General features: G+C 38.4%; 1 protein-coding gene across 1 annotated transcript in view; it reads right to left on the reverse strand.

Moving 5' to 3' along the window:
* The window catches only part of LOC311289269 (alpha-2-macroglobulin-like), a 36,676-nt gene extending 23,246 nt beyond the window's left edge, over positions 1 to 13,430 (reverse strand). Inside the window, exons 1-16 of the mRNA XM_084407108.1 lie at positions 13,141 to 13,430; positions 8,139 to 8,319; positions 7,874 to 8,030; positions 7,148 to 7,200; positions 7,015 to 7,035; positions 6,660 to 6,825; positions 2,650 to 2,734; positions 2,343 to 2,454; positions 2,096 to 2,243; positions 1,876 to 1,985; positions 1,614 to 1,784; positions 1,290 to 1,526; positions 967 to 1,179; positions 730 to 879; positions 368 to 484; positions 144 to 201 (exon numbers count right to left, since the gene is read on the reverse strand). Coding sequence (XP_084263234.1) covers positions 144 to 201; positions 368 to 484; positions 730 to 879; positions 967 to 1,179; positions 1,290 to 1,526; positions 1,614 to 1,784; positions 1,876 to 1,985; positions 2,096 to 2,243; positions 2,343 to 2,454; positions 2,650 to 2,734; positions 6,660 to 6,825; positions 7,015 to 7,035; positions 7,148 to 7,200; positions 7,874 to 8,030; positions 8,139 to 8,319; positions 13,141 to 13,226 — 2,065 coding nt within the window. The 5' untranslated portion in view covers positions 13,227 to 13,430. The remainder of the gene's footprint in view (positions 1 to 143; positions 202 to 367; positions 485 to 729; positions 880 to 966; positions 1,180 to 1,289; positions 1,527 to 1,613; positions 1,785 to 1,875; positions 1,986 to 2,095; positions 2,244 to 2,342; positions 2,455 to 2,649; positions 2,735 to 6,659; positions 6,826 to 7,014; positions 7,036 to 7,147; positions 7,201 to 7,873; positions 8,031 to 8,138; positions 8,320 to 13,140) is intronic.
* Positions 13,431 to 16,972: the final 3,542 nt, after the last annotated feature.

Consider the following 16,972-nt stretch of genomic DNA (forward strand, 5'->3'; position numbering starts at 1 on the left):
AAAAGTGAATGTGTTCATTTTATCTTACAAAAGATATATAGTTTTATCGATGAGTTTATCTTACCAATATTAACACTGATTCAAAGTTCACTATCCCCCCCCCCCCCCCCCCCCCCCATTGTAATAACAGTACATGTACCTACCGATCACACACACAGGGAGTTCCACAAACAAATTTGTTGCCATCTTCAATCCCACTTTCTGCCAAATGGCAATGATGAACCACAATAAAAGTCATGAAAATACAAATTACTTTTAAATGTCAGTATAATCATGATGGCTTTTTATGCATTTACTTACACATGTGCAGTATATACTCTCTCAATCATTATCTACTGCACTGCCACACATATAATCCAACTGTTACCTTTAAGGATTCATAAGTGAATGCATTGTATTCCCAAAAATGCATAGACGGACACTCCACATCTTCAACAGTCTCAGGGTAATTTGACTCTGATTGCACTGGCAGCAGGCTGAAGATCTGTGACGGGACCATGTTCACACACTATCAGTATGATTTCTAAATAATACATGTATTTCCAACAAAACTTTATTTCCATTTTGGTGAGAAAGAATTAAGATTAATGCTAAATTTCCTGAGATCAAAATATCAGCTGATGGATCATAGCAGAAATAAGTAAACGTCTGTTATCATTAGATTGACACTGTAGATTCCCACTATGAAGAGACACATTTAATCAACACTGAATCTTAAAGCATCTAGACCTTGTCAGTATCCAGACGTTCTCCTGACTTCAGGATCAGGACGCTCTTATCTACAGCCCTGAGGCCACACAGTGAACCAGGCTGAGCTGAGAGCTGGAGAGTGTTTTTCTCACCGGGAACTGCTTTAGCAGGAGAAAACTGCAGAGATACCTGTGACATACAGGGAATAGGATTTATTTTAGAAATGAGTCAGTAATACAGTTTAAAGAGGCTCATTTCTAAAGCTACAATGCACACCTTGTTTTTGAAACACTTTTCAATGTTGAAATCTTTGCTACTAGCCACAACCTTTTCACTGGGGAGAAAAACACAGTACGCCAGAATCTGCACTACAGGAGCCAGATCTAGACTAATAGACAGTTTGAATGATATTGAGCCCCTTGCTCCATCAGAAATCTTCACTTCAACCTTCTCATATCCATGATGAACAATCACTCCTCTGGACAAGACCTGAAACAGACAGATGACACTCTGATAACAAACTGACTAGTGCAGCCAAATAATACTGTTAAACAAAAACATAATCTCTGTGATAATGTACATACTGCACATGTTCTCACCATATAGACGATGTCAGTTTTGAAGTTTTTAATTGTCTCTCCAACAAAATAATACTTGATAGTGGCTGTAAACTCAGAGTCACACTTTAATGGTTGTTCAGTATTCTCTATAATCAATTCACTTCGTGATGGGGTGTATGGAGAGGCAGGTGGGAAGAGCTTGACTGTTTTTTTATCGAAAGCGATGTAAGGCGTGTCGTCGTGTCCAAAACCACGGACCTCTTGTTGGACACTTGCCTAGATTACAAAAAATCGGAAATAACTCCTGTAACTAAACTCTTCATGCAATACAAAAGAAAATTAAGTGAACACAAAATATCTTACTATTAGATCAATATCACTTTTAGAATGACTGGATGTATTAAGAGAGAAGTTGGCCAGTCCAGCGCTGTCTGTAGTGAGATTTAGGAGCAGTTTTGTGGACCAAATGTGACCCTCCATAAGATAGACCTTTTTGTTTTGAATTGGTGCACCTTTGAAATTTGAGAGTTTTATCTGTTGAAAATAAGATTTTGAAGGAATAAATGACTATATCAATAAAACATATCACTGGTGTTAAACTGAGACAAACGGATTTTAGACTTACTTTTCCTTCAATAACTGATCCGTGTTCATATGTTTTGGGCAGGTCAGTAAATGTGACTTTACCAATTTCATAAGTGAGAGATACAGATTCAGATTTTGTCATGGTGATCTCTGTAAATAGTCAAAACACCTGCATAAATATTTATTTAAATAAAAGTAAACGACAATGAGAAATATAAGAAATGTAGGTAACAGAGATCTGACCAAATTGAACAGCTCACCCGTTCCTTCTTCTGTAACCATTGCCTCAACATGAAGAGAATTCTGCATCACTTGCAGTGGAGATAGGAAGCTATGACCTTCTACCAGTTTGACATTAAAAAAGACTGATGCATCTAAGGTATGGATGGCACAGCCTGTCTTTTTTATCTAATTATAAGGAATGAACACAAACATAACTATTAACAGAAGAGTGGTTTAATTAGATAAATGTATTAAAGATAATGTACTGCGTTTCAACTCACATACCTCAATGGTGTCCTCTAAACACACTGGATTTGAGTAATAGGAAATGTGGCGCCAGAGCTTACGGCACACTTTCACCCGTGATTTACCAGGTACAGGCTGTCCATAAGTGTATCTGTGAAGAAGGTACAAGCAACTGATCTACAGCCCGGGGGTTGAGTTAAGCAACTAATATATTAGGATGGGGGGTTAAAGTAAGAAACTGACCCAAGAGTTAAAAATAATAATAATACAATTAACAATTAAATGAAAGTGTGAATGGAAGAGCACGTTGCTTTTTTAATGCAGGAAATAAAAAGAAACCACTCACTTTCCGCAAACCTCAATTATCAGTTCCTCTTCTTCAACACTTAATTTATTTGGGCTTTTTACAGTAACTTCAAACTTAGGCAAAACTAGAAGTCAGAAGGCAGAAATCAGAGTTATTAGTACTCAAATTTAAATACAAACATATTATTTAAACTCTTCCCATGCAAAACTACAAATTGTCTGTTCCCTTTCAAGAGAACTCGTGCTGCGTCATAAGTTACGACACTATGGGAGCACCTCTGCGTGATTGCGTCTTGAAGCATGTGTGAAATCAGTCCAATGGTGTGGCAGAACGTCATAATACGTCTTAATATTTCTCTTGTGGCCCATAAGTAGTGAAAAAATTAGAGAGAAGTATTTCGTTTTAATCAAGTTGTTTTTTTAAATGAGGAGTAAGCTAATCTAACTAATCTTTTATTTTCCTCGCAGCTCTTTGGTAATGGGGTGATGCGCTATAAAAATTTTGCGGGGAAATCCTCTTCTGATCATCGTCTATCGGCGCATCAGCGCAGTGCGTCTATCAACTGAGCATCGTCTATCGGCACAACCTGGCACGGTGGTTTTTGTGGGGCCCTCCAGTACAGGGTTCTTCCTTTTGGCTAGCACTGTCAGCTTGCACTTTCAAGAAAGGCGTGGATGTTGCACTGGCTCCTCTGTGATTGAATTACATCGATGATTGGTTGATACTAGCTCATTCAGAGCACATGGCGTTTTAACATCGAAATGTTGTCCTCGCTCATATGAAAGAGCAGGGGTTGAGGCAGAACGCAAAGAAGAGTGTTCTTTCTCCAGTATAGAGAACCACCTTTTTGGAGGATTCTGTGATGATGCAGGCACACATAATCCTCTCAGCATTAAAAGAGCTGAAGCTAGGCCAGTCACGCACTGTCAAACAGTTTCAAAAATTGTCAGCAGCAGCAGCCAACATCATACATTTTGGCCTGTTGTACATGAAACCCCAGGGGATTTTCCCCAAGGGGCAATCCATTCCACATGATCAAGGTTACAAGAAGATGTCTTTGTTCCTTGACAATGTGGAGGAAACCCTGGTTCTTGTCCAAACGTCGTCACGTGATACTTATGACAGATGCTTCTCTCACGTGTTGGGGGAGCGGTCCTGGAGGGCCACTCACCCCAGGGTCTGTGGAAGTGCGCTTTCTGATCTTCGGGGGACATGTTCTTGTCCATTTAGACAACACATCAGGGGTCGCTTAGGTCGAGACAAGGGCTGAGGCCCGAGGAATGGAGACTTTACCCCAAGGTGGTGGGTCTTCTATGGAGGAGGAAGAGAAGTGGAAGAGGACATATTAGTGTCATCCAGCCCCACTAGTGTTGAATACCATTATGCCTGTATGCATTTCCCCCGATCGCTCTGCTTTCGGGAGTTATGGAGAGAGTTTGCCGGGAGGGTGCCCATCTACTGTTGGTGGCCAACTCACATCTGGTTTTTGGACTTGATATCCCTCCTCTATGGCTCCCTTAAGGAGATTCCGATCAGGAGGGACCTTCTGTGTCAGGCTGGGGCTAAATATTTAACCCCCATCTAGAGGTATGTAAGTTGTGGGTTTGAGTCATAGAGTCAATGACCAACTCATAGAGGCTGGTCTCACAATGGAGGTTTAGACCCAGTTAACTGCCCGGTTGGTACAGTGCTAGAGTTTCTGCAAGAGCGTTTCTCCACAGGAGTATCCCCTTCTACACTTAATGTTTATTTGGCCCTGTTTACCACACTCCTTTGAGTGGTGTATCCTTGAAAAGAGACCCATTAGTATCTCGTTTCTTCAGTGGAACATTGAGGATTAGGCCTGCAGGCCTTCTGTCCTCCGACTAGACCAGGAGAAATTAAATGTGCTTTGCTTGGTTAGGGTGCTTGATGCTTACATCCACAGAGCTGCCATGTGGTGTAAATCTGATCAACTCTTTGAATGCTTTGGGTCGCCCAGAAAGGCGTACCCAGCATCTAAGCAGAGAATGAGTAAGTGAGTTGTCGAGGTTATCTCTCTTGCTTATGAATTGGCCGGTCAGCCTTCTCCCTTGGCTGTCCGGGCCATTCTACTAGGAGTGTGGCGGCTTCTAAAGCCTTGCTTTCTGGGGCCTCTCTTCATGACGTTTGTGCTGCAGCGGGCTGGTCCTCTCCGCACACATTCGTCAGGTTCTATGACCTTGACCTGGGCACCACCCCTGGCTTCCAGGTGCTTCAGTCTTAGTTGCGCTCCAGATATTATTCACACTAGACAAGCACTGGTCAGTAGGGCTGTAGTCAACCACAGAAATGCTTAGTCGACCAAAGTCATGTCCTGCGCAACGATTAGTCAAAAAAAAAAAAAAAAAAAAAAGGATGCGATGTTTTGATTGAACATTAAACAACTGTCATAGAGCATTTATAAAACAACAACGAAAAAAAATCAATAATACATAAAACTATAATAATAATACAATTCTTTGAAAATAAAGTGATTTTTTTTAACCCTCTGGGGACCAAAAACGCGCCCGCGCGTTTTGCTCGTTTTTTTTTTTTTAGCAATGAAAATAAACACTAAATGCTCTGTTAATTTTGATCTTTCATTTTCGTGTAATACATCAATCGATCCTGTTCAGTTTCTATTTTTTTTCTGTATACTCACAATAAAAATAAAGTGTTTTGCTTTTTGACAAATAAAGAAATATTAACATGATGCGATTTCTGCCTTCTCTCTGTCAGTAAACTCCCATTTGAAACGCGTTCGAAAATGATCTATAACTCCGCGAAAATTCAGTCAAACAGGCAAACAGACCTACGGGCATAAAGCTTGATATATATATATATATATATATATATATATATATATATATATATATATATATATACTATATAACTATATATAACAATATTATTTATATATATTATATATATTTATATATATTATATATATTTGCTATATTCAAACTAATGAATACATATGATAAAATGTAGGCCTATAATCTTTTTTCTTTTTCTTTTTTACAAAGAAAGAGTACACTTGAAATATTGTTGAAATTGTAATTGTTGTAATTGTAACATTTTTAATAAAATAGCAAAACATATTTACAAGATAGATGTAAGCGAAATTTTAAATGGTCAATATAAGTCTTCTAAATACATCTTTTGTCCTTGCATTGTGGCTCAGTCAGTGTCACACCTGAATGAATGGCTAATTATGCAGAGTCATTATGCAGAGTGGGTGGGACATTGTAATCTAAGGTGTAAACTACTCCTCCTCCTCGCATATTGGCTTTCCAAGCAAAACCTGTTTTACACCATTTAAATCAATGTATTTTTTTTGTGAACGATAAAGCAAGACTATTTTCACATCATTTTGAAGCTAGAACTCAAAGGGACAACATCCATTAGTCAAAAGTCTTGTGGACACATATTTAATATGTGTTTTGTGGTCTTAATTCAGCAACTTTCATTTAATTTTTTTCCAATAACCACGCATAAACATTATTCTCTTAAAAATACAAACATCTACATACACGGTGCTCGCATATTATGGTAGCCCTGTTTGTGATATATAGAGTGAATTTACACCTTTGCCATTAACATGTTTATAAATAACTGAAAAAAGCACAAATGTCAGAGCATGTCAGAACATCTCAAGGACCCCAAAAACAGCTTGGTCCCCATAGTATTGTAACTTACAACGCAACGCCAGTTCCCTTGAAAGGGAATGCCTCGGTTACGACTATAACCTCGGTTCCCTGAAGAGGGAACGAGATGCTGCATTGCTCCGCCATAACTTATTTCACTTCACTTACTTACTTCAGCCTATCAGAAGCTGACATTGTTTGATTCAGGGGTGCTTTAATACCTTCCTGGTTGTGACGTCACCCCCCATGATGTTCCGCCACACCATTGGACTGATTTCACACGTGCTTCAAGACACAATCATGCAAAGGCGTTCCCTTAGTGTCGTAACTTACAATGCAGCGTCTCGTTCTCTCTTCGAGAAACCAAGGTTACAGTCATAACAAGTCTTTTTTATGACTTACCATATTGTTTCACTTCAAAACCACGTGAGATCATCCTGTCACCAATAAAAGCCTTCAGTTTGTACATGCCTTGACGGGCCTCTGGGTTTAATTCATAAGAACGCTGCAAAATCCACCTTGTTGAAGAAACATTTGTCCATTGGCCAATCCGGTTACCTTTTCTGTCCTGTTTAATAGCAAAGACACAGTGCAGATATTTTGTGACAGTCAGCTACACATATCCTGACTATCAATGAAGAAATATATAATTACCCTACTGAAAATACAATAATTGCAAATATAACTGAATTTCTAGTTTTAATCAGATTTAAAAGGTGTGTTTGTTATGACTGCACAGAAGGTTTTGTGTTCTTACCTCAAGAACCACTGTACTATACTGTGAAAGAGCAAATAGTAATTAAAGATCAAAAGCCAAAAATGTGTTCATTTGTTAAACGTGTATTCAACAATGCAAGAGATAATAAAGATGCCAGATAAACACATCAGACCTGCTGATCAAGGGGTGCAAAGTTTGTATTCATGGTAACAACTCTGAAGTTCACTGTAAAATAGAAATGTGTATTAAAAAACTTCACTTTTGATGTCTTTAGCTCTTATGTAAGGGACAATTGCTTACAGTCATATTTCTCTCCTGTAAATTACCAAACTGTGTGTGAACCGTATTAAGGGTCAAATACAGGGCTGACAACTGTATTCTGCTGCTGGGTGAATGTGTCTTTTGAGCCAAATTCAACTAGCTGTCACAGCTGTCTGTTTAAGCCATAATGTTACAAAAATGTCTGACAATTTGGCTCCAGCTGACCAGTTAGAATCAAGTAGGCCTATCCCAGACAGCTATGAAGTTTATTACATGTAACGATTTATATCAGGGGTGTCAAACTCCTGGAAGGCTTCAGAGTTTAGTCCAAACCCTGTTGATATCAAATAACCCTGAAGGACCTGATCAGGTACATTTAATAATTAGGGTTAAAGCTAAGCTCTGCAGGGCTGTGGGCTCTCCAAGAACACCCCTAATCTATAGTATCCATAGATTTCATATAAAATAAAGTCACACAGATACGATTACAGTATTCCTTTATTTCAGTACATCAGATTGTTGCTTGAGCATAGTGTGCTTTACTTATATGTGCTACATCAGCTGCGATCAGGGTTTAGATGTCAGTGACACCAGCATTATTTACTGAGCTTTAGCCTTTGAGACATTCACAGCTCACCTGTCTGTCCTGGAGTATAGATGGGTTTATCAGTCTGGATAAAAGTCACAGGATTGTAAGGCTTGAACATGACTTTTCTCTCTTCAGTCGTCCTGAAAGTCTCTCCCTGAAGTTCAACCTTCATTTTCTGCACTGATTCTGCCTTGACCAGAGGAGCCTGATGAGAAATAATTTCCTGTATTCACAACCTGCCACAAAAACTAGATGCATTATGATGAAACATATTTGATAATATATTCATTATGTGCATGTTTTGATGGCAGACCTTGAAGTTAAAGCAGCGATGAAACTCTTCCTCAGCTTTCTCCTGCAGCAGTAATGTGCTCTGGATACCACGAACCAGATGAATGTTCATGACAAGGCTTTCATTGGGCTTGAGAAGACTTGCACACAGTTTGGCATCAGATCCCGACTTAATCACTGCAGGAAACGTCACCATGAAATATCTGTCCAGAGAAAATAATCATACAATCTTGGTTAGATGTAATGAGAAAAATAAAACATAAACTGGGAGGGAAAATCAATACAGTTAATTTACTATTGATCAATTGAAAATATGAATATGAAAAGTGTGAATAAAAGAACAAACTGTGTATTAAGTCTGGTGACTAAATTCTTTATATTTGTACGTTTATTCAGAGAATTGGTCTTAAAAATACACTGCCATTAAAAAAATCTGTCACTGTCATTCATTTTAAATGATCTTATGCCTTAAGTTGTCTCTTAACCTTCTTGCTGGCTCATTTTCAGTTTAATTTCTTTGTCCATTTTGGCTGTTTTAATGCAAATGGTATGTAATTTGGCAAAATTGTGACTTTTTGGATAAATGTAAAAAAATGTATCCCATGTTGCATAATATGTATAACACACTGTGTAGATCAAATAGGAACATATAGCACCATAATGACCTAAAATGGCCCATCGAAACCCATTAAAACGTTGTTTAAAGCCGGGCCGTCATTAATACATGAATCATGACTTATGTTGAAACATCCTTTCATTTTGAAGCAAAAGCATTATATTTGCATTATATAGTGTATTCCGCCAGATGAGGTCACTACATAGGTTTTAGGTGTGTTGGACATCGGCTGCGGCTGGATGCAAACCGATCGGCGAGAGTAGCCGCGTGCAGGCGGGGAGGAGCTGCAAACGGAGACGTGAAGTCGGACACTTTCTGGTTCCCGTAGTGACCGCTCACGTGGTGTTTGCATACTTTACCACAGCTGCAGTGAAATAAATGCAATATTTGCCAAATAATACACAGATGTTTCAGAGACATTTTCATTCAATACTTTATGTATTGCTTCATATGGAGTCTGTTTGAACAAGAATAAAGTTCAACATAAGCTACTGTCAATGAAGTGGAGTCTACGTTTTTAATCAGTTTTAATTGGATAAACATGACACAATATAACATTGCAACGACATGAAAAGAGTGTTCACTGTTATAATAAACTGATTTGAGAGCTTTAGAGGAACTAAAGGTGTTCGAATAAACACGAAACACACGTGATCGTTGTCATGCGGTGAATCCGGCCAATCGTGGAACAGCTGTGTCGTCATCAGCCCTCGTGCAGCCGCTCTTGAGAAGCTGCGCTGGCTGAGTTCTCCGGCTACTCTCGAATCGCTCTCGCGGTACTTTGATGGCATACGTCACAGTCACGTGGCGTCGGCTCTGATTCAAGTCGGACAAAATTTCTAACCGGCATGCACTGCTTTAAGTCAGCCTCCGATCGGTCTGCGCAGAGCTGCATGAAGTCGAACAAGCCTATTCCCTATGGGGGGGAAATGCACGTTATTTTCCTGGTTTCCACTAGGGGCACTATTGCCTGTGTTATGAAGCATTTTAATGGCTCAATGATCTAAAATGATGTTTCTGAGTATGTGTGGATGTCTGAGAGCAATGTGTGTCTGCGTTGACAAAAGTGTGTGTGTGTGTGTGTGTGTGTGTAGGGCCTAAATATAATACATGGTGTTTAGGCGAGTGACAAAAATCATAATATCCTGAAGGTCATATTTTACGCTTTCTGTCTCTCTCTCTCTCTCTCTCTCTGTGTGTGTGTGTGTGTGTGTCGGTGGTGTAGGATGTGTGTGTATGTGTGTGTGTGCATTTAGAAAGAGAAAGCGCTTCTCACTGCATTGTTTTCTTTCGGTTTGATTCATGCGTATTTTACGCACAGACATGAACCTTTGACACAGCTTTGTTTTTTTTAGCAGTCTATGTTTCAAAGTTAATTGATAATTTCTCACCTACGTAGAGGCACAAACACAGCCATGCAGTCAGTCCTTAGACAATAATAACACCTTGCATCTTGCGGCAACACAAAGATGTAGCTGCGAGGGATCCTAAACAAAGTCTGCCTTTGTTTTGGATTACAATAGTTGAGAAATCAGTGTTTATACAAGTGCGGTTGATGCAAAAGTTATAAAGCTGTGCACCTCTTTGGTGCGGCCATTTCACACTCGACAAGATTAAGAAAACCTACACGACCACCGTAGCAGTGGACTAAGTTACTGAACCAAGTGAATAATAATATACCTGGATAAGGTATGTGCTAGCAACAGTAACTCACACATTTATTTAGGTTGTTGGCGCATACAGCTGCAAGAGGAAGACAAGTCGGTGGCCAATGGCGCTCTTCTACAATCTAATAGACGTCTCTGCTTTCAACGCCTTTGTCCTGTGGGTGGCTGTTGACCCTTCCTGGAACCAGGAGAAAACCTTCAAAAGGAAGTGGTGGAGCATCCTGGAGGAGCTGGGGAGGATGCTGGTGTATCCCCAGATGGAGAGGAGAGAGCGCCTCCCCCGCACACCAGCCATGGTGCAATCACAGCGGAGAGCAGAAAATTCAGAGGCAAGTGGGGCTGCAGACACCCATGACAAGAGGAGGAGGAGGTGCAGTTTCTGCACTAACAAAAAAAGAAAAATCTCCACCACCTGCTCGAAATGTGCCATTTACATCTGTAAGGAGCATGCATTGCAATTCTGCAGCTCCTGCAAATGAGCTGAACAATGACCCCATTTTGTTTTGAAGTTTTTGATATGTTTATAGAATTCTGAAAAATAAAAATTCATGTTCATGGTGATCTTGTAGGTTTCCTTTCTTTCTAGAGCAAATTTCGATGTGTAGGGAGACAGGCACAGGTTATAGTAGCCTAGTAGAAATCAGGACAATGTTTGCAATACTGCAGATGTTTGCAGTATGTCAATTATATGAAAAATGGTACCAACTGGTGGAAAACAGTAAAAAGTAAATATTTTACCCCAAGGCTTGGTAATGACAGGGTATTTGAATAGAAATTATGATTTGATGATATTATGACAGTGGGTTCAAAAATTGATATTTTAATGGGTTTAAATAGGATCAAATTTGTCCTTAACGCGCTGTGTGATTTAAAAAAAAAAAAATTAGCACAAAAAATAAAAATGCACCAAAAATAATGTTGCTGCTAATCTTAGACATATTCAAGACTGTGATAATCCAAAGCCAAGGTTTTCTCTTTGCATTTAGTATATGGAAAATAATTACATTTTTGTGTTTTTTCCTCTTATACAAATTGATGGTATCGTCACCAAAACTGGAATTTAAAGGGTTAAAATCCTGAAATTAAAATAAATATTTGGTAGTTATGATGAGGACTGATGCTGGTTAAAAGATTTAACTTAGTAAAAGTGGAAAATAATAATAATATATAATTTTTAATGTTACGTTCAGAGACGAAGTAATTATTGATTTATATTTACTTCTAATGTGTCTTGTTTCTTTTTCTTTTGCTCCTTCTACTCGATCTGCCTGGCAGGTAGTTGATCGCTCCCAGCTGTAACTGCTTACCAATTAAAGGGATAGTTCACTTTTCACTTCTTCTGCTGAACACAGGGAAGATATTTTGAAGAATGTCAGTAACCGTTAACAGGAACCACTGACTTCCATAGTAGGAAAAAAAAATACCATGAAAGTCAATGGTTCCAGTTAACGGTTTGGTTACTGACATTCTTCAAAATATCTTCCTTTGTGTTCAGCAGAAGAAAGAAATTCATACAGGTTTGAAACAACTTGAGGGTGAGTAAATGATGACAGAATTTTCATTTTAAAGTGAACTATCCCTTTAAGAGTGAGCCAGCATAAAAGCAGAGCTCTAGCTACCAGACGGTGAGAAAATGTCCCCCCAAGAGCTTTCTCCAGAGTGTTGTCTTTCTCCTTTTTGGTATTGTAGTTGTTGGTTCATTGTGATATTTTTCCAAACACTTACTTTTTGTTATGTTAGTTAAAAAGTTATATTCTTTATCTTTTGAGTTTATGTTGCTTGATTAATAGCTGCTACTATTAACATCCTCTTTAGCAGCTACCTTAATGTTTGCTTATTTGTGTTTTGGGTTTATTTGGAAGCTGTAGGGAGGTGGATGCCCTTTGTTTAAATCTGTTTTCTCCTGTTTTGGGGCTAGTAAGGGAGTTAGGGTATAACTCTGTTATTTTTCTTTTCTTTTCTTTGTTAGTCTAGTTAGAGGTAAATTATTCCAGTTATATTGTCTTTTGTTTATTATTTTGGCCTTATCCTCTCCTGAAACTATTGCTTCCTTTTGTGTTTTTCTTTGTATTTGTTCCACGAGCTGTGAAATAAAATCTTTTTTCTGGATACTTGTGGCTTGTGGTGCTGTGGCAGGACTTAGATTAACGCTCTTTAAAATTTGGTTTTACTTTTGTTGCGTCCCCATTTACCCCTAGACTTATGTGGGATGTAACAATAAGGCCATGTTTAATATGTGACCATTGTTGGTCCTTAACGTGATAAGTGTGTTTTTTTTTTTTATCTGACATAACACAAATTATAATTAAAATGCGTAAAAATCAATGTTGCTGCTAATCATGGACATATACCAGGCTGTGATAATTCCCTCCCAAGAAATCAGCATGTAGTACACAATTTTTTTTTTTTTTTTTTTTTTTTCAATAAAAACAGTGGCATCATGTAAACAAATGGCATTTAAAATTCTGAAAATTAAATATTTGGTAGTTATTTTCAGGACTGATGTTGGTTAAAATATTTAACTCAGTGAAAGTGGAAAAAAATTATAGTTTTATGGCAATGTTTAGAGTGGGCATTTTTGTACCTTAATGCACTCATGTCCTAAAATATATAATAAGGCATAAAGGTTAAACAGTAAACCTCTACTGTGCAACACAGATCAGTTAAATAAATACAGGAGAAATCAAGACATTTCTTACACACTGACTATTGGTATACTAATAATTTTAACCTTAACTTACGGCCCTGATGTTTGTCCATTGACGCAGATCAGGAGGAAAGAGAGCAGAAGGAGCCCTTTCCAACAGCAGCCAATATTCAGAGCCATGATGACGAGCGATCATCCACAGCATGAGATGAACTGGACCGTCTCTTTTAAAGGGACTCTTATGCTGTTATATCCTTAGTAAGAAGGAACGAAAGGCAGTCTTAAATATGGAATTATTTAATGAACAACAGAAGTAGCAAAATAGAACAGCGCAGATAGCAGCTTGTGCAACACTTCAGACTCTCTTATTCTCTTCTCAGTGTCACATATCACAACCCTCTACCGCCACCTACTGGCCAATATGCACAGAATAACACAACACATGCTAAAGGAGGTCCTTCAAAACATGTGTATTGATCATCTGATTCAACCATGTAGGCACTGCAGTACAAAAACATGTGCTAAATTAGATCTATTAAAGCCTTAAAAATACATTTGCGACAAATAGGGTTGCAAAGGGGCGGAAAATTTCCGGTAAATTTCCGGAAAGTTTCCGGTAAATTTCCATGGGAAGTTAAGCTGGGGAATTTTGGAAATATTCATTACCACGGCAACCGCTTGCGCGTCCACTCTGAAAGTAACTGTACACATAAGAGACGGATAGATACATTATTTAAGGTTATTTCTATTCGTTAGAATATTGATATATGAACTTGTTGTCAAGTAAGCCCCGTTGCGAGCAAGAGCAAAGGCTCTCTAAACTTTCAGTGTGCTGCACTGCTCTAGTTGACTTCTGCGCCTTCCCCCCCGAAAATATCACGTTAATTTTGAAAACATAATTCCTTTTGTGGATCCTCTTGGTCTTTCTTCATGTTTCTTTGACAAATATCAGTGTCTCAGTCTCACGCACGCTGCATGTGAGTTAACCACGCCTACTTATTTACATGTTGCGGCGGTATACACGGAATAATAAAATCTGTTACGGTTGACATTTTCTTCCGCGGTAACGATATATACTGTCATACCGCCCAGCCCTACTTATGTGGTAAATAGTTATGCTAGCTTATTTAGCATCTAACTTATCAGCTTACTATCTACTAGATGAATACATTTGTATGTGATATTTGCAATTTAAACATTTAATAAATATATTTCCCCATAATATCATCAAAACTTACTTCACTTTGTTTAGTCCACAGGCTCAAATGTGTGCCTTCAATAGTCTTGTGCTTTGGGCTTCTGTACATGTGATGGAGGCATGCACAGTGCCAGTAGGGGGTGTGGTCTCAATAGCCATGCAGTAAGCAGTGTACTATGTGCATGTGATTGAGGAATGTCATGGATATTCAAGTGTATTTGAATGGCATCTGTTTGTTTTAGTCAAGATTATGCTAAAATATACTTTCCTCAACTATATTTAAGTTCCCTATGAAGAGCCAACCTTCAAACTTGAAAATTCCCAGTTTATTCCCGTTTATTCCCATAAATTCCTGTTAATTCCCTTAAATTCCCATTAATTCCCATGGAAAGTTTCCATCTTTGAAAATTCCCAGAATTTTGCAACCCTAGCGACAAATATTAAAAATAGTAGTCTAGCATGCAGTAAAATAGTCAAGTCAGCACAGAAGATGTGCTTCAGATGTGTTATCTTCTGTACAGCAGAAGATAGTGTCAGTCCAGTTTAAGTAAGTTTAATGATGGTTCATTTTTGTTGTAAAAAAGTTATTAATTTAGGTCATTTATCCGATGGCAAACCAATGGACGAGTCTGGGTTTGGTTGCCAGGAGAACGGTACTCGACTGACTGCACTGTACATTGTTTTTCAGGGGTTGGGATTGACCGCTTAGTTCCAGTGAAAGGAACTCTTAATGCTTCAGTATACCAAGGCATTTTGGACAATTTCATGCTCCCAAATTTGTGGGAACAGTTTGGGAATGGCCCCTTCCGGTTCCTGACTGCGTACCAGTGCACAAAGCAAGGTCCATAAAGACATGGATGAGCGAGTTTAGTGTGGAGGAACATGACTGGCCCGCACAGAGTCCTGACCTCAACCCGATAGAACACCTTTGGGATGAATTAGAGCGGAGACTATGAGCCAGGCCTTCTCGTCCAACATCAGTGCCTGACCTCACAAATGCGCTTCTAGAAGAACGGTCAAAAATTCCCATAAACACACTCCTAAACCTTGTGGAAAGCCTTCCCAGAAGAGTTGAAGCTGCAAAGGGAGGGCCAACTCCATATTAAACCCTACGGATTAAGAATGGGATATCATTAAAGTTCATGTGCATGTAAAGGCAGACGTCCCAAAACTTTTGGCAATATAGTGTATCTTCTGAACAAACTATACACAGAAAAAAACAGGCACCTGACCTGTTTCCTGAAACCAATCAATACTGAAATCAAGGGTCAAGAATCCCCTACACCCACTCAGTGAGCGTGAGAGAGTTATGGTAAATATTTTTTTTTTATATTTGCAAATCCCTCGACCCCTTCCTAATATGATGTCTGAAAATATTTTATCATTAAAATAAGTAAAGTAAATATTTTTGATGAGCAATTAAACAATACATAATTTACTTGAGATCCTACACCATGATGAAGATTTACCATGTTTGTTTTTCTGCCTGTTGTTTGTAACATTGTAGACTTCCCGATATATTATTGTGAGTTCTTTTGGTTTTTAGGAATAATAGTATGCTTGTACTTGGCTGTGATGGGATGAGTGAAGTTTCTGACTTCTCAATGACTTTGGTTAAAGTGATTTGTCAGTGATATTTGTTTGTTTTTCAAAAATGTGGTTGTTGTTGGTTGATCCAGTTCAATTAATAATGACAATCAATGAGGACAAAATAAATATTCTACAGCTTGAGGACCTACAATGGATATAAACACTAAGTAACTTTTCAACCTTCATAATATATTTCCAATATGAAGTTAAATCAGTAGCAAAACTCGAGAGCACGTAGATGTGAATTTGAGAACTTGTACAATAAATATTGGTACTTGTACATTAACATTTACACTCACAGCTCCAACGTGAAAACCTGTAAAATAAAAATCTGAAGTTGAATGTTGAAATTTGCACTCGCATACAATAGTCACAAACCTGTATTCTGAATCTGAAGCTGCAGACAAGTAGACACAAATGTGTAAAATGCCATTCACAGAAATACAACCACAGACACAAACTTGTAATATATATTTTGCGTTTAATCTTACATTCACATTCGCAGTACTACCTCAATTAGGCACTTGCAACTTCTCAAATCTGTCACTGCAATTTCAAATTTCACGCCTGGACTTTTGCTACTCTTTTCCGATATATCAGGTGCAAAACTAACTTGTGCACTTGAAACTCAGAGGCGGTGAGAGAGAAAGGGGGGCGGGAGGAGGGGGGGTCAAAGGAGTCGTTTTATTGGTTGGCACCTAGCCAATGAAATGGGACTTCGATGATGTCACGAAACCCGCGTGCACTGAAACGCTAACATGGCTTAATGCAATGCATTAGACTGATATTAAAAGAAATAAACGATATTATCAAACTCAGTAAACACAATGCTAATAATGCATACTACAGAATAGCAGATGAGCACAGAATATGACGAAAGAAAGCAAATGTGTGTTCAGTGCAAATAAACTTGCTGCCTGTGTTTTATTAATAATGTAACGAATTATGTGTTTTTTGTTATCGTTTTTTTATTTTATAACTGTTGGTCCATTAAGCCTCATTAAGCGTTTTCTTGGTTTTCTATGGGAGGAAAACGTACAATTTAACGCGTTGCGATCATATTCTGTGCTCAATTGCTTTTCTGTGTGCTTTGTTTGTATGGTGTTTCCTGAGTTTGGTCTTTTAATACCACTGTCTC

The sequence above is a fragment of the Rutilus rutilus genome (genome assembly GCF_951802725.1).
Source record: "Rutilus rutilus genome assembly, chromosome: 4".
NCBI lineage: Eukaryota > Metazoa > Chordata > Actinopteri > Cypriniformes > Leuciscidae > Rutilus > Rutilus rutilus.